This window comes from Eulemur rufifrons, chromosome 29 (assembly GCF_041146395.1).
Source record: "Eulemur rufifrons isolate Redbay chromosome 29, OSU_ERuf_1, whole genome shotgun sequence".
Lineage (NCBI taxonomy): Eukaryota > Metazoa > Chordata > Mammalia > Primates > Lemuridae > Eulemur > Eulemur rufifrons.
This window is the reverse complement of record NC_091011.1, coordinates 23,669,574-23,691,603: the sequence shown is the minus strand read 5'-3', so window position 1 is coordinate 23,691,603 and position 22,030 is coordinate 23,669,574. Positions and strand designations below refer to the sequence as shown.

Below are 22,030 nucleotides of genomic sequence, written 5' to 3'. Positions count from 1 at the left end.
GCATCTGTGATAAATACCTAAAGCAATTTGGATTTGAAGTGTACACTTTTCTCACCTTCTCTATGCATTTACTCGGTTGTTAACATTTTTCCTGGTCAAATATCCTTAGCACAGTGCATTCTCACAGTTTAATGGATTTAGGAATTCCCTGGGGATCTCGTTAAGATGCAGATTTTGATTCAGGAAGTCTGGGCTCAGAGCGAGATTCTGCATTTCTAATAGGCTCCTAGGTGGCGTCAACGCATCGGGTCCATGAACTACACTTCCAGGAGCGAGGACAACACCCATTTACACTGGCCGCACAGTATTCTATCCTGAAATTCCAATCATCTCCTCAGGCTCCACTGTCTAGGACCTAGGGTGTGGGGGATTAGATAGCTGTTAAATAAGAATTGGACTCTGGGGACTAGAACCCAGGGGGTATCGTAAGCGGTGACGAAGACCTCCACACTTCGGGAGGTGAGAGGCTACCCTTAGGGCACCATTTGCGGTCAGAACTGTCCCACACTTGTCTCGGGGGCCTCCCTCTTGCCTTCTCGCCCACGGCCTCCTCCCCAGCCCGCTGCCCAGGACTCAATCTCCCGGCAGGCCTTTCCCACTACGTCAGCCAGGCCGCCGGGAAGCGCCGGAGTGGATTTTGGGAACGTGCGCGACCAAGGTGCACTGCGCATGCGCGAGCGCGCGCCGGGCTGGGGTTCCAGGGTTCAGGTAACGCGCGGTGGCGCCGCCCGCGACGGGGCTGCCTGGTTCGTGGCAATTTGAAGGCTTAGCTGCCCGTCAGGCTCTCCCACTGCCTCGGCCTCCTGTGCACAGCGCGCCCGGCTCCGCCGCGCCGGCCCACCGGCTGCCCGCGGCTTCTCGTGCCGAGGCCGCCGCAGTGACCCCGCCCCCGCGCCGAGGATGTGAGGCTGGCCAGGCGTCCCCGCACCGGGCCCGGGCGCCGGGAGTGGGCGTCTGGGCCGCGCCGGGCGATGGCCCTGCTGCTGGTGCTCCTCGCCTCCTGGGCCCTGGAGCACTGAGGGGGCCGGTGGGCGTGGGCAAGCGGCCCGGGCGCGGCGGGGGCCGGGGGACCGTGGGCGCCATGGAGGGGGTATTGTACAAGTGGACCAACTATTTGAGCGGTGAGTGGGCGCGCCTGGGGCCGGTCCTTTGTCTGAGTGGTCGGAGGGCGGCGTCGGGACGCGCCTGGGGGTCGGGGTCATGGCCCATCCTGAGACCGCAGTGGCCGGCTCAGACCCGGAATATTTGCTAAAGCAGTTCTCTCACAGGACCCTGTCTGTCGCCCCTGCTGTACGGACACAGCCCTCTGTTGGGGATGGGTGAGACCAGTAGCTGCCCTTTCACTTCAAGAAAAGCTAAGATTTGGGGTGACTTGAAAGACACAGGGCCCCGGACGTCAGCGGGAGGAAGGCGCTGACGCCCCGTTGTGGGGTCCTTAGAGAGTCCGTCGAATTCTGGCAAGGGAGCCGGACTTGCCTGGCCTGCAGCTAGTTAGGGAGGTTTCAAGTGAATGCCAGCAGTGACCTGGAATTCCAGAAGTGAAAGATCCTTTATCAGAGTTCCCAGTGCAAACACTTCCCTTCGTCACCTTCAGTCATCTGCATGCAGACCAGGGTATCCGAGTTCCAGCTCAAAGCTCCAAAGTATCCACGAGGTTTTTTATTTTCTCACTGAGCATTCCTTTTTGTTTTACAGACTGAGAAATTGACGTAATTTTATTTTCTCACTGAGCATTCCTTTTTGTTTTACAGACTGAGAAATTGCCGTAAAATGAATACAAATATTAGTAACTGTTTCCTTGCCCTGCCTAGCAGAATGGCTTAAAAATAACACCCCGCCCCTTTTCCAATTTGTGGAAGTAAAGGCTGCATGTCTTGAGAAGGTTATAACTATTCTTCAGCTGTGGAGATGATTCAGAACGAGCATTTTTGCGTTTGTGCAACCAGTATTTATTAATAATAAAAGCATATATGCTGGAAACTGCTAGGCACTTTTTTTTGAAATAAAATTTTTTCTTAAGGATAATGGACTAGTTATTTAAAAGTTTAATGTCAATATGTTTGAAACCAGAAATGCTTCCAGTATCTCTTAGAGTGGGGGAGAGATATTTTCTCATCCTTTATTTTGTGGGACAGTTTTTTTAAAGAGTCCAGTGTGGTGATGCTCTGGGTGTTTTAAGGGTGGATGTATCTGGAAGGATCCATTGGCATAGTGTCTTTAAGGAGGTCACACAGCACAGCAAAAAATGCACCTGCTGGGTTTACCCAGAATCTTTTCCTTTTGCATAATGTAGTTAGCAGAGAATTCTCCTGTTTATTTTTTCCATAATCATTAGTAGGGACTGAATGAGGAGAGATGTTTTCTTTAGAAAACTTGGCTTTTGCTTCAGGGACCTTTGGTGATATTAGCAATTAGATTAGATATGGGTAACTCAAAGCTGGGCTTTGGTTTGATGAATGCCAGAGCAATTAGATTAGATATGGGTAACTCAAAGCTGGGCTTTGGTTTGATGAATGCCAGAGGTTGATTAACGCTATACTAACCTAAGGGGAGGAGGCTTGACCAGGCAGTTTTCCTTTTGAAGTCTCTCTAAGCTCTTTGTGCAACTTGTTCCCTTGACCCACGTGCCTCCTCCTTTGGGCATACTGTTCATAGAAACCCAGCACAACACTGGGTACTTTTCCGGATATACTTAGATTTATGGTTCAGCACATTCTCTTCCATTAGGAGATAAATTTACTTTGGAAGGAACAGTAATAGCCTAGGAGGCATTCCTGTTTCCTCCACACTTTACCCTCCTTTGTAAGTTGTTCTCCCAAAAGAGCATGTGTGTTATGTGTTAAGGACAAGCTACTTTTAAAAGGCTTGTTTTAAAAAGTAACTTTTTTTCCTTGTGGTTTTGCACATAATACCTTTAAAACATATATCTCAATCCAAATTTTTGTTCATTGTGAATTTTTCTCCAAAAGGAATGCATAACCTGTGCATCTGTTTGTGTATTTCTGTTCTGCTGACAGCTTGATGTGGGATTCTTTTTGTTGAATTTGAGTGGAAAAGTTAGGAAATCAGTTTCCTAGTTGATTGATCAGTTGATCTTTTGAATCCTTGGAGGATGTTGTTCATTTTATTCACCACCTACTATGTGCTGGGCACTGTGCTAGGCACAGGGGAAGCAATGTTGAACAGGTGGATAGCCCCTGCCCTCCTTAAGCCTGCAGTCTGATGGGGAAGAAAGATATTAATTGGCTAAATGATCAGAAGCATATTCCAATTGTGTGTTATTGGAGGGAAAGGGAGGCTAGTCTGGATTGTGGGGGAAGCCTTCTTTTAGGAAAAAATTTAAGCAGAGCCTGAAGGATAAATCAAGCTAGTTAGGTGGGGAGGCCAAGGGAGAGGAGCAGTAAGAAGAACTCTCCAGGCACAGGGAATGCCAGCGTGAAAACCCCAGAGCAGAATAGAGACTGGTGAATTTGAGGAAAGAAAAGAGGACCTATCTGGCTGGATAGCTAAAGAAAGTAAGGCTCCAACAAAGATGCAGGAGTCACGTGTGGGAGGCCTGATGTTAACAGGGCCTCAGAGACTGATGTAAACACTGTGATGTGATTGTATGTGTGTGTGTGCATACATGTATGTGTCTGTGAGAGAAAGAGAAATGATGAACTTGTTTAAAAGCTTACTCTGGTTGCAATGTATTGTAGGAAGTTTGCTGCCTTTGTATCTCTCCTGCTGCATTGATTGTATTTTGTCAAATACTATGTATAATTATTTTGTGAACTCCTCTTGCCTTGTGAATTTAAGTGACAAGTATCAATTACTGAAAGTTGGAGACATCATCAAGCCCTGAGAATAGTATCTAGATTGCTTGCATGAGTATACACTCTAGAATGCAGAAAAAGAAAGGAAGAAAAGTCTCTTTTCCCTCAAAAGCTAAGCATACTCAGATACCCTATGCTCCTTCAGTAAAAAATGGGGAAAAAAAGAAAAAAAGAGAGAGAGGGAGCTTATGTGTGTTTTCTTTAGTCTTGAGCCATCCTGTCTTTTGAGGGGCAAAACATTGGATATTCTGGGATTTAGTGTCAAAATTTCTTTTCAGATATTATTATAGATTAAACCTAAGATGAAAAGAGAACAAATTAAACATTTTACAGACACCCATATTGTGTGAAACACAATGCTAGACATGTATGTTTGTTATTTGTACCTTTTGAGACCTAAAAGTTAGGGGGGGTATTATCATACATGCAGGAGGAAATGTTAAATGCTCTAAGAACATTGGTTCAGGAATCAGAGACCTGAAGTCTTATTCCAGCTCTGTCATTGTCAATTGCAGCTCTGTCATTGTCAATACCATTCTGAGCTTTAGTGTCTTCCTGTATAAAAATAATCAAATTTACCAGTTTATAATAAGAATAGTAAAAAATTTATTAGCACTTACAATGTGGCAGGCACTATTCTACACATTTTACATGGATTAACTCATTTAATCTTTGCAGCAATTTTGAGAAACAGTTGCCTTTATTGTCCTCTTTTCCCAGATGAAAACACTGAGGTACAGAGAGTGGAAGTTGCCCAAAGTCAAACAGTTGTTAAGTGGCTCCAGAGACAGTGCTCCATTACATAATACTTTTACAGGTCCTTCCTGCTTTATCATTATATAATTCTAGCTGATTCATAACATACCTATATTTAAAGTATGTTTGACCTAGAATAGCAGACTCTGGGGGTGGGAAAGTGGGGAGGAGTTCAGGAGTGAACAAGGCTTTGAGTGCCCAATGTTATGCATATGTTTTGCCACACAGAGGTTTTCTGAGCTGTTTTTCTACTTTGCAGTTTTAGCTCCTATTCTTGTCCACTCAGCAAATAGAAGGGCTCCTGCCATGAGCTTTGGCCAGCTGTAGGCTTCTTGGATCTCTCCAGCAGGTTAGGGCACTAGCACATTGCAACTCTGCATTCCAAAAATAACAGAAGCTTGCATCATGCTGGCCAGATGGTTGTCGTTAAGGAGGTGCTATAATTTTGTTTCCCTCCAGGTGGAAGAAGGTGACTCTTGCCCTATATGTTTGTGCTTTGTAAACAATGCCAGGAAGACATCTGGAATATGAGTGATCCAGAACAGGATTCATGGTCTCACAACCACTGATCAATCTTTTTTGTTGTTGTTGGTTTGACATCTTTATTGAGATAATAATTCATGTATCACAAAATCCATCCATTTGAAAATGTACAAGTTAGTTGTTTTAGTATATATACAGGGTGCAACCATTACCACAATTTTAGAACATTTTCATTATCCCCAAAAGAAATCCAGTACCCATTAGCAGTCATTTCCCACACCCAGCCCTCACTCTTGACAACCACTAATCTGTGCGTAGATTTACCTGTTCTAGACATTTCATATAAATGGAATCATACAATATATGGTGTTTTGTGACTGGCTTCTTTTCCTTAGAATAATGGTTTTTTTAGTTCATCCATGAGCATGTATCAGAATTTTGTTTCTTTTTATGGCCAAATAATATTCCATTGTATGGATATACCACATTTTGTTTATCCATTCTTCAGCTGATGGACATTTCAGTTGTTCCTTTTTTTTTTTTTAAATTATTATTTTGAATAAAAGCTGCTGTGAACACTCATATGCAAGTTTTTGTATGGGCAGGTTTTAACTTCTCTTGGATATATACCTAGGAGTGGAATTGCTGCATCATATGATATCTCTTTGTTTAACAGTTTGAGGAACCGATGAATTGTTTTCCAAAGTAGCTGTACCATTTCATTTTACATTCTTATCAGCAATCAAAGAAGGTTCCTGTTTCTTCACATCTTCACTTATTGTCTGTCTTTTTGATTATAGCTCTTCTAGTGGGTGTGAAGTGGTGTCTCATGACTTTGATTTATATTTCCCTGACTAATAACGTTGATCATCTTTTCATGTGCTTATTAGCCACTTGTATATCTAGTTTGGAAAACTGTCTATTCTCATTCTTTGCCCATTTGTTAATTGGGTTTTCTTTAAAAAATTGAGTTGTAAAGGTTCATTATTCTGGATATAAGTTTCTTATCAAATATATGATTCATAAATATTTTCTTCTTTAGATTGCCTTTTCATTTTCTTTGTAGTATCATTTGCATCACAAAAGTTTTTAATTTTGATGTCCAATTTATCAATTTTTTTCTTAAAATAAGTTGCTTATGCTTTTAGTGTCATATCTTAACAAACCATGACCAAACCCAAGATTATGAACACTTTTTTTAATAGTTTTTAGATATTACATTTAGGTCTTTTATCCATTTTGAATTAATTTTTGTGTATGATGTGAGGTCAGGCTATAACTTCATACTTTTGCATGTAGATATCTAATAGGCAGCTGTGATTCATGGTTTCAGTGACAGAATCACCAGTATATTTGAATGCTTAAGTGCAAAAGATTGGAGTCAGAAACCCTGAGTTCAAACCTCTGTTCCACAACTTAGTGCTGATACCTTGAGCAAGCCTCTTAATCTTACTGAGCCTCAGCCTACAGTTTGACAACAACAGTAATAGCCATCACTAGGTTTAAGATAAAATGAATAATATATATATAAATCTGCTTGGTACATAGTTCACTTAAGGGTGGCTTAATTGGATAACTCTTTGATTAATGATGCCCAGAAAATTCAGTGTGTGTGTATTCAGCTCTCTATGTGCATGTTATGGCTCCTCATGGCTCCTTAGAAAATATGCATCCTGAATTCTTTAGATCCTCCTTTTGGAAGTCAGAGGGGTATAAATTATAAAGGAAAAGATTCAAATAAACCATCAAAATTTTATAATTGACTCTATAGTTCTGTGGCCCCCTTTTGGACAAATGATGATTACAAATCATGTAATTCTATATATCACTGGTCTGTGCTTTTGCTTCCAGCAAAAATTAATAATTTGTTAAGAAACTTGAGCAATGTTTTGCCTCATTGGCACCCTATCAAAAGTGGGACCAGTCTTCCCACTGGTTCTGATGTGTGTTGTGGTTGGAGATGTTGGGAGTGATCCATGGAGTCTTATGTTATTGAAGTGGTCTGCAGACTGAAGAAGTCTAGGGGCCATTGTTCTGGGACTGAGCTTTCAGTGTTTAGTCCTTACCATTTCCCATTGTTACCATTACTTTCATCTTGTTTAGACTGAGCAAAAGCCAGTTAAATTCTATTAGGAATTGATTTGAGATGGACAATAAAACAGGCTGTGGAGCTATTGTCAGACACGCATGACCGAGACAACAGGGAAGGTATATCCAAAACATATCATGATACTTGGGTATTGTTAGGTCTAGAGTCAAGAGGGAGACACGTGAAGCCTCAGGTGTAGCAAAGTGCTGTTTATTTGAGCATCTGGGTGCAGATGGGTGGAGGCCAAAAAGAGCATCCATGAGAGAAAGGGGAGAGCAGTGGGTTTTATAGGAGGTTTGGATGGAAGTTTGAGAAGGGTGAATTTTTTTCTGAATATTAACTAGTTCTGCAACCATCTGTGGTTAGAATTAGATTTACAACCTCCAGACTCCTATGGCTATTGTTTTACAAGCCTTATGATCACTGTCTAAGTTTTCCATTAACCACATTCCATCCTATACATACTTTCCGGGTTCCCACCCTGAGCAAACCTAACAGGCATTTCTCTCCCTGAATCCATTTACAAGTTGGCTTGTGGAGTGCATGGCAGTACCAGGAGAGATGGAGAAATGGATAATACTTCTAGAGCACTCGCCAGAGAGAAGACTGACCTTTCTCAGTATTTTCATCACATCAAAGAATTGTTCCTATAGTCCAAGACAAGGATGGCTCTGTCTTGATTTTTAAATATGAGGAATGGTTTCAACAATATACTTTCAACACTGTGTGATAGCCCTTATTCATTCATTCAAGAAACAGTTACAGAACAGTAACTTCTTATCAGACCCTGTGTGGGTGTTAGGGATACTGTTGTAAGACATGATCCTTGTTCTCAAGGAATTGTAGTGTAGTGGAAATCCTTTTCAATCGTGAAAATGCCCTTCCAGCTAAATTTGTCATTTTGACCTTGAAGTTTTCAAGTGGTTGCTCTGAGGCTGTGACTTGACAAGGCTTAGAACCACATTGCATATACCTGGTCCCTAGGGGTGGTTAGGTGTTACCTATTACCCTCTGGGATTTTAAAGGCAAATTTGGAGTACCCCTTACAGGCTGGAATGCTAAAGTCTTTGGTCATCCAGGTTGATATCACAGGTGTCCTGTTGCTTTTCTCCCTCTGTTGGCCAATATATACAACTTGGGTAGAGACCAGCTCTTCAACTTCTGAAGCCAATGTGAGCAGCCAGGAGGAAAGTAAGAAAGAGAGGAAGGTGTGAAACCTGCTAAAGGGGACAGCATACCTGTCAAGAAAATGTAAAAAGGCCTGGTGTGGTGGCTCATGCCTGTGATCCCAGCACCTTGGGAGGCTGAGGTGGGAGGATCGCCTGGGGCCAGGAGTTTGAGACCAGCCTGGGCAACATAAATTGAAAAATTATCCAAGCAGGTTGGCACACTCCTGTAATCCCAGCTACTCAGGAGGATCGCTTTTGCCCAGGAGTTTGAGGTTGCAGTGAGCTATGATGATGCCACTGCCTTCTAGCCTGAGCAAAAGAGTGAGACCTTGTCTCAAAAAAAAAAAAAAAAAAAGTGCAAAGAGCCCTTTTTCAGGAGTGGTCAGGGAAAACTTCATGGAAGAGGTAGGACTGAAGGGTTGGTAGAATTGGTGTGGACAGAAGGGGGAAGGTGAAGAAACTATTAGGAAGTAGAAGTGACCCTTAATGAAGAAACCAGTAGGATTAAAAAGGAAATATTTTCTGGGAGCAGGAAGAAATACTGGGAAGTTGTTAGGCTGGGGTTAGATTATTAAACCAAACCTGATAGTTTAAAATTGATCTGGTAGGGAGTCAGTCAGGGGGGTTCTGAATAAGAGGAAAGAGCAGGTAAAAGCAGTATTTAAGGAAGATTAACCTGGCTGACACATGATCAGGGAAGTGGGAGAGCTGAAATACAGCAGGGAGTTGATGAGGAAAAGGGAGGAGGAAGGTATTATCCCTTATTTCACAGGTAAATAAGTAACTTAGAGTCACACAGATAAAAAGTCTTGAGCCAAGTCTGCCTGATTCCATGTCCTTTCCATGACTTCACACTCTGTGCCCCAATGTGGGCACAGTGGGATGTTGAAGCCAAGAGTAGAAGTGCGGGGGTTTGGGAAGGCCTTAGTGACTGACCTGGAGAGATGGGGCAGAAGTGACCCTCAGGTTTGGAGCTTGGCTGGTAAGGGGATACTGGGTCTGTTGAGTCATTATAATCATAGGAAAGATGATGTGTTAAGCCTGGAAGGAACCTTAGATACTCAGTTTAGTCCATCTCTCAGTTTATAAATTAGAGAATAATGACCAGGGGAATTAACATGCTCAAGGTGACACAGCTGGATGTTATGAATCTGACCGAGGTTTCCTGACTCTATTGTCTTGAGTAAGGTGCTGGTGGACGTAAAAGAAGCACTGTCCAGAACAAATAAATATTCAGTTTGGTAGCCCAAAGCACACAGAAGTGACTTACAGCAGGCTCTAACAGAAGGTTCTAAAGAGAATTTGATATAATATATTGTAATTATAGTCTCCTCACCATCTGCATACTCCCCACTAGACTGTCACTCCTTGAGGGCTGGGATCTTTTCTCTAAATCTCCAAGCCTGGCAAATTATAAGTGCTCAGAAAACACTTTGTGAATTAATTAATGGTAAATTAAGAAGCCTGTAATTTTGATAATTCTTGGTTATTATCTGTTACGATGGAGAGAGGAGTATTTCTTTTCTTTCTTCCCTCCTCCACAGCTATAGGAAAAATCTTACTGACTGACCTAGGAGAGGAACCTAAGGCTTTGCCGTCCACTTCCCTATCTGGAGCTCCCCGAGAAGCTGAGATATGGGGGCGGGCTCTGATGGGATGAGGTGTGGCTGAGCGCCCGGGCTGGACATTGGAAATCACCAGGGCTGTGGAGGTCAGGGGTCATATTAAATCAATAGCTGTGCTTTGCTTCAATTTAAAATGGTAGATATGTTCACTATTACCATACCTATGTAGCATGCAAATATATAGTGTATTATAACCATAATATATATGGCTTATGAACATAGAAACCATAATTTATGATGAATAAATTAAGTCTTGACTCACCACTTCACAAAGATTGTCAGTCCTGTCAAGAAATTTAATCTCACTTTATTGTCTTGACATTGGTTACTCTCTTGAATCAGATTCTGGGAGCGAATTGAGTTTTCTGTTACTTTGTATTAGGGTAGAGATTTACAGGTTTTGAAAGCTGAAAGAGACTTGTCATGCTGGGATTTTGTAGAAAAGAAAACTAAAGCTGAAAGAAATAAAGGTACTTAACCTTTTATTTCTCCCATTTCTACACCCCCTTAATTATGGTCACTAGTTTTTCCTTTGTTGATTGATGAAAAACATCTTTCCTTCACTTTTGGCTTACTTTCTAGAAAGGATTTAAATAGCCCCTTCTCTTTTTTTTTCTGCATTTCTTTTCTTTTCTTCTTTTTGAGACAGTGTTTGACTCTGTTGCCCCAAGTAGAGTGCAGTGGTGTCATCATAGCTCACTGCAACCTCAAACTCCTGGGCTCAAGATCCTCTTGCCTCAGCCTCCCAAGTAGCTGGGACTACAGGCCCACGCTATGATGGCGCTGGGCTAATTTATTTTATTTTATTTTTTTAGTAGAGATGAGGTCTCCCTCTTGGTCAGGCTGGTTTCAAACTCCTGAGCTCAAGCAATCCTCCTGCCTTGGCTAGGATTACAGGTGTGAGCCACTGTGCTCAGCCTGTGCATTTCTACAGAGTAATATTTCTTATGGATTTAAAAAATTCATAATGTGTTAACGTTTTCTTTTTTTTTACCTGTTTTTCCTGTTAAACAGTAAGATCATAAACTTCTGGTTTCCCGTAACACCTTAATTGGCAAAAGTTCTGTAAGAACTATGGTTTATAGGCAGAGTGATATACTTTAGCATAAGGCTAACATTTCACTTAGTGGGCATTATACTAATTATTTAAGAATGTCATTATTGAGCCAAGATAGAGTAAGTCCACTGTAGTCTCTCTTTCCCTCTGATTATAATGAAAAACTGAACAAAATACAACAGCAGAATGTTACATTTTTTAAAAATGGATATGAAACATTCACCAAGGTAGACCATATTCTGGGCCATAATAGAACCTTGTCAAAAGAATATTCTGTGTCTTTAACAAAAGTAAACTACAAATCAATAACAGAAAGATGTAGAAAATCCCCAAATATTAATATTAGGAAATTAAACAGTACACTTTCAAGTAACCCATGAGTCAAAGTGAAAGTCTTCAAGAAAATTGGAAAACATTTTGAACTTAAAATGAAAACATAACAGTGGTTGACCAGGGAGGGGTAAAGGACAAGGGAAGGACTTGACTACAAAGGAGCAGCACAGGGAATTTTGACAGAATGTACTTTGTTGTATTGTGATTATTGTAGTGGTTGTTGGAGGACTATACATTTACCAAAACTCAGAATTGTCCCCCAAAGAATGAATTTTATTTTATGTAAATTAAAAATAAATTTTTAAAAAATTTGTGTCAATTTAACGGAGTGCAGTTTTTTTATAATGGTGTGTTTGGATGAGCTACTTGTCACAAGGCTGCTGGGAAAAAAAGGAAGAGAAGCTACAGTATTTTTTAGTCAGAAGTGGGTATGACTCACAATTACTTTTTTGGTTTGAATCTTTAAAGGAATAAGAACATCTCCATTTAGAAATTTTGATTTAAAAATGGTGGTTGCTATTGGGAAATAAAGGAAGAAATTTCAGTGCAAAATTAACATGAGCTATGCCAGTTTACATCCAAATGTAAGTGCATTTTTTCAAGAAAATTATGCTCATTGAAAAAATGCATATTGTTCAACATTAGTTGAACTTAAAAGCCTTTTGGCTAAATACAAAGCGAGTGGATTTTACAGATAGTTCCTTGTCCATTGAGTGTAGAATGGCATTTGCACTAAGTGAGAAAAGAACAAGCTGGTAGCAGTTTTGGATTAGTGATCTTCAGATCTTCTTTAATTTCTTTGAACAATGTTTTATAATTTCCAGAGTGTAAATTTTATTCCTGAGTAGTTTATTCTTATTTTGATGTTACTGTAAATAATTTGTTTTCTAGAATTCATTTTCAGATTGTTCATTGCAACTGTACAGAAATAAAATTGATATTTGTATATTGGTTTTATATCCCATCACCTTGCTGAACTATTTAGTCTAATGATTTTTCAAGTACATTCCTTGTTTTTTGTTGTTGTTAATTTGTTTTAAATATGTAAGAGCATGTCTGTGAATAGAGCTAGATTTGCTTCTTCCTGTCCAATATGGATGCCTTTTGGTTCATTTTCTTGCCTTATTACCCTGGCTAGAACTTCCAGTACAATATTAATAGAAGTGACAGCAAATATCTTTGTCTTGTTCCTAATATTAGAGGAAAAGCATCTTGTCTTTCACCATTATGTGTGCTAGCTATGGGTTTTTGGTAGATGCCTTTATCAGGTTGAAGAAGTTCTAGTCCTAGTTTAAGTGTTTTTAGTATGAAAAAATGTTAAATTTTGTCAAGTGCTTTTTGTACATTTAGTGAGATGATCATGATAAGTTTAGAGCTTTTTTTTTTTTTTTTTTTGCAGAAAAACCCAATCAGACAGGCTTGAAGTAAAAAGGGACATTTATTGGCTCACTTAACTGAAAGTTCAGGGGTTATCGTACTTTCAGGCATGGCATGGTCTGATTGAGGAGTTCAAACACTGTCATCCAGATTTGCTTCCTTCTCCCTCTGTCCTTCAAATTCCCCCACCCCCCATTTTCGTTTATGTGGGAATCATGTTTAGGTCCCATGTAATGCTGAAATGGCTACCAGCAGCTCCAAGCAAACATCCTTAAGATCAAAGAAGAAAGAGAGACTATCTCCAGTTCTTTCCACCTTTTCACAGTCCCAGCAATAGTCCCAGAATTATCTATGGTTGGGCCACTTGCCCATTCTGGAACTATCATTGAGGACAGGGATATGAAGCTCCAATTAGGCTTGAATCATATATCTACCCTGGAACTGGTCAGCCCCACCCCAGCTACATGGATGGAGTGTGGATAAGGGGGTTTTCAGCAATGGAAATGTGCTGGGTGGATGCTAGATTGCCAAAAATAAATGTCACATATACTTGCTATAGTGAAGTAATCCGGGATAATACAAAGTATGTGAAATTGGCATTTAAACCATTCTTTTCTTACCCCTCCTGCATCCCTGGCAGCAGTAGCTGCTATCAGCTTAAACTCTTCCCTGCTGAAGTTTCTTGTCTAATCATTCCTAGCAGGGAATTTGGGTGACACCACATTGAATCTCTAGAAGAGGATGACAAAAAGAGGGTGGGGCTTGGTTAGGAAGATAGACTAATGGTAATCTAAGGGAGCAGGGACGAGTACAGACCCGCAGTTTTCACCTACACTTTTGTTACCTTGAATATTTTTATCATTTCCAAGGTAACAGCAGATTAATTTAAAACGTAAGTGGATTAATGGCCTCTTCATCATCCATCACTCTTTTTTCCTACAATTCATTATTCCTGGGCTGTATCCCAGTTTCCCAGCACTTGACATCATCCCAGCTGTGTGTCCCAATACTAACATAGACTCTCCCTCACTCTGCATTTCAATTTTGGCTAATTTCTATGGTCTCTTAATGTGCCTTCTGAAACTCCAGGAACTTTATGCTTATAAGAAAAGTTTTTCTTAGTCACAGTTTCTGTGGTTACAAACTACAGAATAATATAGCAATATATTGAACTTCCACTTATATAATTATAACTTCTCCTAGATAAATACAGAACCTGTTTATAAGGAAGGTGTGTTTTAGTTACTGTTGTAGTTTACCAGCTGCTTTCAGAACTAGTATTGCAGCTGTGCTTTGTTAGGGGGCGAGGGGTGGCAGCAAAGGGATTATTTAACATTTTTTCAGATTCCTGTAAGATAAAACTAATACATTTTTTCAATTTTAAGACACTTTTTTTTTTTAACATTTCAACAACTCTGAAATCAGGAAGCAATGCCATGCTGTAATTTAATTGGCTGGATTTTTTTTTCTTTCATGTGTTACCTAAAATAATGGTGTATATTAAAACTGATGATGTGATGGTTAATTTTAAGTGTCAATTTGACTGTGCCCAGCCGGTCTTTGAGGGTGTTTCTGGAGAAGATTAACATTTGCATCAGTAGACCAAGTAAAGTAGATTGTCCTTCCTCATGTAGATAGGCCTCATCCAGTGAAAGACTTGAATAGAATTAAAAGACTGAGAAAGAGGGAACTCTTCCCACCTGACTGCCTTGAGCTGGGATATTGGTCTTTTCTTTTTTATTTTTAAAATTTTAAATAATTTTTTTTTGAGACAGGATCTCACTATGTTGCCCAGGCTGGTCTTGAACTCCTGAGCTCAAGTGATCCTCTCACCTTAGCCTTCCAAGTAGCTGGGATTACTAGCACACACTACCACGTGCCCGGGTTCAGCACTGGTCTTTTCTTGCCTTCGCTGGCTCTTCTTGGTTCTCAAGCCTACTGGCTTTAGGAATGGAACTTACACCATCAGCTTTCCTAGCTGGCTGACTGCAGGTCTTGGGGCTTCTCAGCATCCATGGTCACATGAGCCAATTCCTTATAATATTAATACATCTCTTTATACACACACATATACACACATCCTATTGTTTCTTTTTCTCTGGAAAATACTGACTAATACAGATGCATCCTAACATTGGATAAAATATAGCAATAGAAGATGTCCTGAATGTCTTTTGCACAGAAGTCATGGTGAATTTGAGGAGTGTTCACACCAGCCAGAGTCATGGTAGTGAAAAGATGCTACTCTTCTATGCCAGGACAGCTTTCTGGGAGTGAGGAGCCAAGATTTGGGAGTTTTTGTGCCAGGAAGGGCAGTGTAGAAAGACATAGTTTTCTTTCCAGCTCTGCTATGTTATTGTCTGTGTGCCCATATGTAGGTCATTTAATCGACCTGGGATTGGTTTCCTCATTTAATCTTCCTGGAGTTGGTAAAATGAGCTGGTTGGACTAGGTGATTTCAAAAACCTCTTCCATTTCTCAGGTTTTCAGAAATTGATTCTTCTGTTTCAGTGAATAATTAGACTCTCTTGCAAATAGCTGAAACATCACCAATAATGTTTGATTCCAGGAGTACTGATTCTCTGTTCAATAAGACAGTCTGATGATTGCTTTGGTTTCCCAGATTGTAATGTTTATGCCAAGAATAGTGACCTTCAAGTTGGAGTTTCTGTAGAATTTGAAGCCAAGATGTGGAAGCATCACTTTCTGAAATAAAAATTTACAAGTTCATCCCAGGAAGTTTGCCGAGCCAAGAATTGACTTGTGCCCACGTGGAGAAAGGCCATAGAGCTTCTGACACACAAAAAAGGTCTAGGTCCCTGGGAAGGAATTCTTCAATATAAAATGTAACAAGAGGAGCAAAAGCCAGAATTTTAGAAAAGATTACTTATCTTTGGTCAGAAGGGGTTGTATGGCAGGATATTTCAGTTCAGATATTATTGGAGAGTAAATGTTGAGAATTAGTGTTTATCCAGTTTTGTTTAAGGAAGTGAGTGACAATAGTACCTGGCAGGCCTGAGTATTCTGCTTTCTAGAACAGCAGACCCTGATGAAGTCAATGATGAGTGAAATATCTTGCCTGTCCAGCTAACTCCTTCACTTAGATTTAGTGTTGACTATTCAGCCTTCTGATTACAAATGTAGTTTACCTGTACCATAATCTTGGGCTGGGGGTGCTACAGGAAGTGCAGTAATCTCCTGTTATGATGAAATAAATCAATACCATTTTAACATTGATTGGTGTCTTACCCACTTGGTTTGTGTGAATCAAACCCCAAGAGCCCATCAGATGTCTATACCTGAGCAGCCCCTTGGGGCTCTGCCTTCTCTCTGGCTGCCACAACCATGGCAAGAGTCCCATAAGAGAAATGTATCCCTAAAGGGCTATGGCATTTAAGAGAAAGGACAAAAACTACATCTGACTGAGGAGACCTCACAAGGCTTATGCAGAGCTAGTCAAGGGATGACATTTTATGAAGAAGATCCAGTTCAATCAGAAGTTCAGAGACAGAAATATGGCAATTAAGTTTGGCTTTTCTGTATTTACTAGAATATAGGGTATGTGAGAGGACTAGATGAGATGTATATTTATATATGTTTTGCCTCCTGTAATTCTCTAATATTGAAATGAACATGGCTAAGCCTCATTGAATGTTTCAAGATTCCTCCACGTTAGTGGATCATTACTAAGTAGTCAAACAAAGTTAGCTTTTCCTAAGGGTCACATGACTGTAGGCAGACTTATTAGTCAGCATTCTGTATCATGTTCATTGAAAGGGCATTGAAATCTTTATTGCCTCATTTCTAAGTTTTGGATAATTTTTCTTAATCAGAAGAGGAGTATGTGATGACAGTAATGTTCAGGAGACAATAATTATTTGTCTTAGAAAAAATTATTAGGGAAAAAGATAATAAAATGTCTTTTTAAATATTTCTGTAAATTTTATTACTTAGAGAATCATCGCTATACTTGTTGCTGATCCTTCCAGACTTCTTCTACTATATAATTATGTGACTAAAAATATATGCCTCTGTGGGTGTTTGTTTTTAATTTTTACAAAAATGGGGTCAAACATGCAGGTCTCTTCTAACCTACTTTTTTCTTGTAGAATTTCCCTTGCAATGTAAAGTTCCTTGGAGCTGGGACCCAGTATCCTATATTAGTCCCTATTTCTGTGTCCTGGGAGGCACCTCACATGCAGGCAGTAACTGTGATGATACTCTTGGTTCTGTTTTCAGGTTGGCAGCCTCGATGGTTCCTTCTGTGTGGGGGAATATTATCCTATTATGATTCTCCTGAAGATGCCTGGAAAGGTTGCAAAGGGAGCATTCAAATGGCGGTCTGTGAAATTCAAGGTGAGAATCCAAGAGACTTGCAGGTTTTATTTTTCTTTCAGAAATATAAAAAGCAGACATAAAAAAGCTCTGGCCCTTGCATGCCCTTTTCTGCTGCTCCCATAGTACAGACTCAGATACATAGTGTTACGTCCCAAAAAAAAAGCCTTGCAAATACAACCTAAAACTGCTGCTGACTTTTACAAGGAGATTGGTTAAGAGGTGGCCCAAATAAATGCGAGCAATGTGCTTCACCACTCAGCTAGTGCTTATTCCTTGGTCACCTGCTCTTCAGGCACCAGCAGTTATTTGCAAAGCTTAAGTCTTTTTACTGTAGCATTAAACACTTCTGTGTTTAAATCAGGACATACACATACACACCAATCCCCTACCCCCACTCAAAATAAGCAGAAACCTAATAGACTTACAAATAGTCTTTACTTCTTATTTTGGAAGTAAACACATGCTGAAAAGGTGTGACTCAGAAGTAAAACAGATTAATGGGAATTTGGGGGGTGGGCATCGGTGAAGGAGAGTGTGGTTTGCTTGTTTCTTGAAGAGCTCTGAGGGAATTCTCACACTTTTGGTCTGACTGACTTGTGAAGGGAAGTAGAAAAGGGAAAATATTTGTTCTTGATTGCTTCCCAGTAAATCCAAGGGGATAAAGAATATACCCTTGCTTGTTGGCATGCAAGCCTTTTTGGCCTCAGAGCAGCATACTTTACACATACACACACACACACACACATACACGCACGCGCGGACGCACGCGCGCACACAAGCGCACGCGTGCCAAAAGAGAGATTCCTTCTTGATTCTGATAAAAAATCAATTTAACCCAAAAGTTAAATTGGGTGATTCTTTTTTGGGGTCAAAGTCTTAATGATGCCTTGGAGCCAGAGCGAGGTTTTCCCTCTTGATCAGCAGAGATGTCTAGGAAGAGATATATACGCAGAATTTTGTATGAATTAGGAGAGGTAGTGAAGACTGGCATCCTCTCTCCAAAGTAGCGTTCAGTGACATGTACCAGTTGAGCTCAAGAGGTTGGGTAGGGGGGAGGCTACCCAGAGAGGATTCTTCTAGGTCTTTGACCCCCCTGTGTCTTGCTCCCAGTTCATTCTGTAGACAACACACGCATGGACCTGATAATCCCTGGGGAACAGTATTTCTACCTGAAGGCCAGAAGTGTGGCTGAGAGACAGCGGTGGTTGGTGGCCCTGGGGTCAGCCAAGGCTTGCCTGACAGACAGTAGGACCCAGAAGGAGAAAGGCAAGTATTGATTATTCTCTGGTCTGAAAACCTTGGGCATCACCCACTGTCATCTCTAAGTTCCCTTATTTGTTATCTGTCCCCTGACCACCTAGCCAGCTTTTTGTATCATGCACATGCTATGTATGTTAGTAGAACTTAAACCAAGGTCCATATCTAACTCTTCTTTCTTGGCATATCATAGTGGAAAGTATGTAGGCTTTGGAGCCGGACACAACTGGCTCTGGAGTTTACTGACTGTGTAACCTTGACATAGGTCACTTAATCTCTCTTAGCCTATTTCCTCATCTTTTAAATAGAGGTAATAGTACCTACCTTAGGAGGATTACTGTGAGGATCAGTTGTGATATGAAACCGTCTAGTACTCAAGTCTGGTACAAAGTTGATCTTTGATGAAGAGCAGCTAATCCAGAGAAGCCTTGTGTCAGGGTGTTTTCTATAGTAATACCTTGCTCTCCTCTCCCTTTCTCCGGGGTAGAATGGATACTTAATTGTCAAGTTGCTGCTGCTTAATGCTCATTAACTCATCAGCATCATTAAAGTCTCCTGAGAGCCATGGCCCAACTTTCTCTTTGGACTGGGACAAGAATGCCAGGGCTTACTGCCTGGGCCCCGTTACTGCCTTCCCAGCCTGTGGGCCCACAGGTACACCTGAAGAGATTGGGGGTAGTGGTGTAATGGGAAAAAGTGTTCCAGGGAACGTTTCTCACAACAGGTGTGCTTAACTCCTCAAGTAGACTCAGTAAAATGATCTCTTCATTGGTTGTTTTTAAAGGCTAAATTGGGAACAAAATTTGGAAGCCGTTGGCTTTGACTCAGAGCAGATGGTAATATGCAGTTTTTTCATGGAGACGGAAACAAAGGTAGTAATAATTGTAGCTGAGCCCTTAGCTGCCAGGGTGGCTGGAGTTCATTGCTAATAATGGCTGGGTGCCATCAGCCTTGACAAGTCTGAACCAGTCCTCAGCTAAAATTACACATGGTGTTCTTACTCGAATTGGACACTACAGAATGCTGATTCTCAGGTATGAGCAGAGTTTTGCTTTAGTGGGTAGATAGCTATGACCCCATTTTACAGATTGGGAAAACTGTGTGTGGCAGAACTAAGACCAAAACTCTGAACCCTTCTACTCGCAGTTCTGACAGGAGTGGGTAAGACAATATGTTGTCTCCTTCTTCCCATACTGGTGATTATTCAATATGTTGGCTCAAGAAATAATGTATATTCCTTCAAAAGACTGGAAATCTATTTTTCTGTTTTTCGTCTCATGTTTTCACCTATCACATCTCATATCCCATACTTTAAACATCTGACTTTGGGCATAGTTTATATATTCCACTTCTGTGTAGCATACTAACTAGTAAATTGGTTACTTATTCTGGTTACTACATTATCATTGTTTTGTTATTTAGAGTTTGCTGAAAACACTGAAAACTTGAAGACCAAAATGTCAGAACTAAGACTGTACTGTGACCTCCTTGTTCAGCAAGTAGATAAAACAAAAGAAGTGACCACAACTGGTGTGTCCAATTCAGAGGTAAAATATTATTTTGTTAATACTATGAATATTACACATAAAAAGTAGCACCAAATGTTGCTTACAGATGATGCTTTCTTTCATGTAATCTATGACTATCTTGGAATTTAGTATTTTATAGAGGTAAAGAGTAACAGAATTCAACAGATAGAGGAAATGTATACATTTTAGCATATAGAAGTATATAGTTTTCTGGCCGGGCGCGGTGGCTCACGCCTGTAATCCTAGCTCTCTGGGAGGCCGAGGTGGGCGGATCGTTTGAGCTCAGGAGTTCGAGACCAGCCTGAGCAAGAGCGAGACCCCATCTCTACTAAAAATAGAAAGAAATTATATGGACAGCTAAAAATATATATATAGAAAAAATTAGCCGGGCATGGTGGTGCATGCCTGTAGTCCCAGCTACTCGGGAGGCTGAGACAGGAGAATCGCTTGAGCCCAGGAGTTTGAGGTTGCTGTGAGCTAGGCTGACGCCACGGCACTCACTCTAGCCTGGGCAACAGAGTGAGACTCTGTCTCAAAAAAAAAAAAAAAAAAAAAAGAAGTATATAGTTTTCCTTCCTGGAGTGAATTGGGGATTAATTGGCAACATTTGGAACCTTTAATTTTAGTACTGATATGCTAAAATATATTTCTCCATAGTTTACATTGCTTTTTAAATTATAATCTTACCTGTTTGCAGAGCCATATTTATAGGTGTGGCTACCAAAATAGGTCGATCAATGACATATATCTGTCTCCTTTGAAGAGACCAACAGGATTTTATTTCACTGTAGTAATTGTGGTTTGGAATGGACTAGTGCTTTCAAAATGGAGACAGCTTTTTTTCCTCTTCATTGTCAGCAAGGATTGTGATTATTAACATTTATTAATAAAGTTGTCATTCACTCATCCTAAAACATACATTAAAGGAGTCCTCTAATGTTAAGCTATGTATGGAATGGATATTAACCAGAGAGGGTCTCTGCTCTGCTCTCAAAGAAGTTACAGTCTAATAAGATACTGCCTACCACACTATGCTACTAGTAGTATAAGTGCTTTGAGTTTTTCTGATAAAGATGATTTAGTTCACTTTCATTCACTTCCTTTGGGCTCTATTATTCATTCAACAGCTGTCTATTGTGTGTAAGACATTGTGCTACAGTGGAGAGGGGAGAAGAGGAGAGGTACCAAAAAAACATTTTAGTCCTGCTCTTGGGAGGTTTATAGTCAAGAGCAATGATTCTCAACCCAGAGCAATTGTGCCCCCCAGGAGACATTTGGCAACATCTGGAGATACTTTTGGTTGTCACAACTGAGGGGGTGCTAATGGTTACAGTGGTTCATAGATAAATTAGGCTTTTTTCTTATAACTGATGTACATATTTGTCCAGCAAAATAGGTGGGCACATTATTATCATTTTGTGGATAAAAACCTGTAAGGACATTCCACAATTGGGCTTTTTCTTTTTTGGCAAGGTAAAGGAGTCTTCCACTCTGGTTGTTTCGTAGGAGGGAATTGATGTGGGAACTCTGCTGAAATCAACTTGCAATACTTTTCTGAAGACCTTGGAAGAGTGCATGCAGATTGCAAATGCTGCCTTCACCTCTGAGCTGCTCTACCGTACTCCCCCAGGATCACCACAGCTGGCCGTGCTCAAGTCCAGCAAGGTAAAAGTCCAGCTCAATTTGGCTACAGTTTAAAAGTTTATACTTTGCCATATTCTCCATCATTCTTTGGTGGCGTGACTGATAAAGGCATTCTTTTAGTGGACTTTGCTTTATGTCCACTTTTATATCTGCTCTCAGTATCCCTTATCCAGTCAGTTGTGGCAATTTTACCACCTAAACATGTCTCTGATGTAGCCTCTTCTTTCCAACTTCCTTGTCCACTGAGTCTTGCCTAAACTGTGCTAGCCCTCAACTAGTTACCTTCAGCGTGACCTTTCCAGTGAGTGACAGTATTTCTATTGAAGCAGCATAAATTGAACCACTTTACATAAACCTTTGAGTGGCTCCCTCATTGCCTATAGATTAAAGTAAGAAATTCTTAGCCCCTTCCCACATTGCCAGCCTCTTTCCTTGTCATTACTTGGCTTGAACATATTAATTGCTTTTAGTTTGCCCCACACCTTTATGCCATTTTGCAGTGCCAAGAATGCCCTTCTTACCTCTCTTTCCAGGTTAGCTTTTATTCATCTTCCAAGA

The 22,030-nt window shown here is 40.6% G+C and overlaps 1 protein-coding gene across 2 annotated transcripts in view; it reads left to right on the top strand.

The window, feature by feature from the left end:
- Positions 1-703: 703 nt before the first annotated feature.
- The window catches only part of PLEKHA8 (pleckstrin homology domain containing A8), a 62,637-nt gene continuing 41,310 nt past the window's right edge, over positions 704-22,030 (top strand). The window contains exons 1-5 of one of the 2 annotated variants that reach the window (XM_069461521.1): positions 704-1,121; positions 16,944-17,060; positions 18,153-18,308; positions 19,722-19,846; positions 21,335-21,493. In XM_069461521.1, the coding sequence (XP_069317622.1) occupies positions 1,082-1,121; positions 16,944-17,060; positions 18,153-18,308; positions 19,722-19,846; positions 21,335-21,493 (597 nt within the window). In that variant the 5' untranslated portion in view covers positions 704-1,081. The remainder of the gene's footprint in view (positions 1,122-16,943; positions 17,061-18,152; positions 18,309-19,721; positions 19,847-21,334; positions 21,494-22,030) is intronic. The other variant, XM_069461522.1, reaches the window with a different exon arrangement.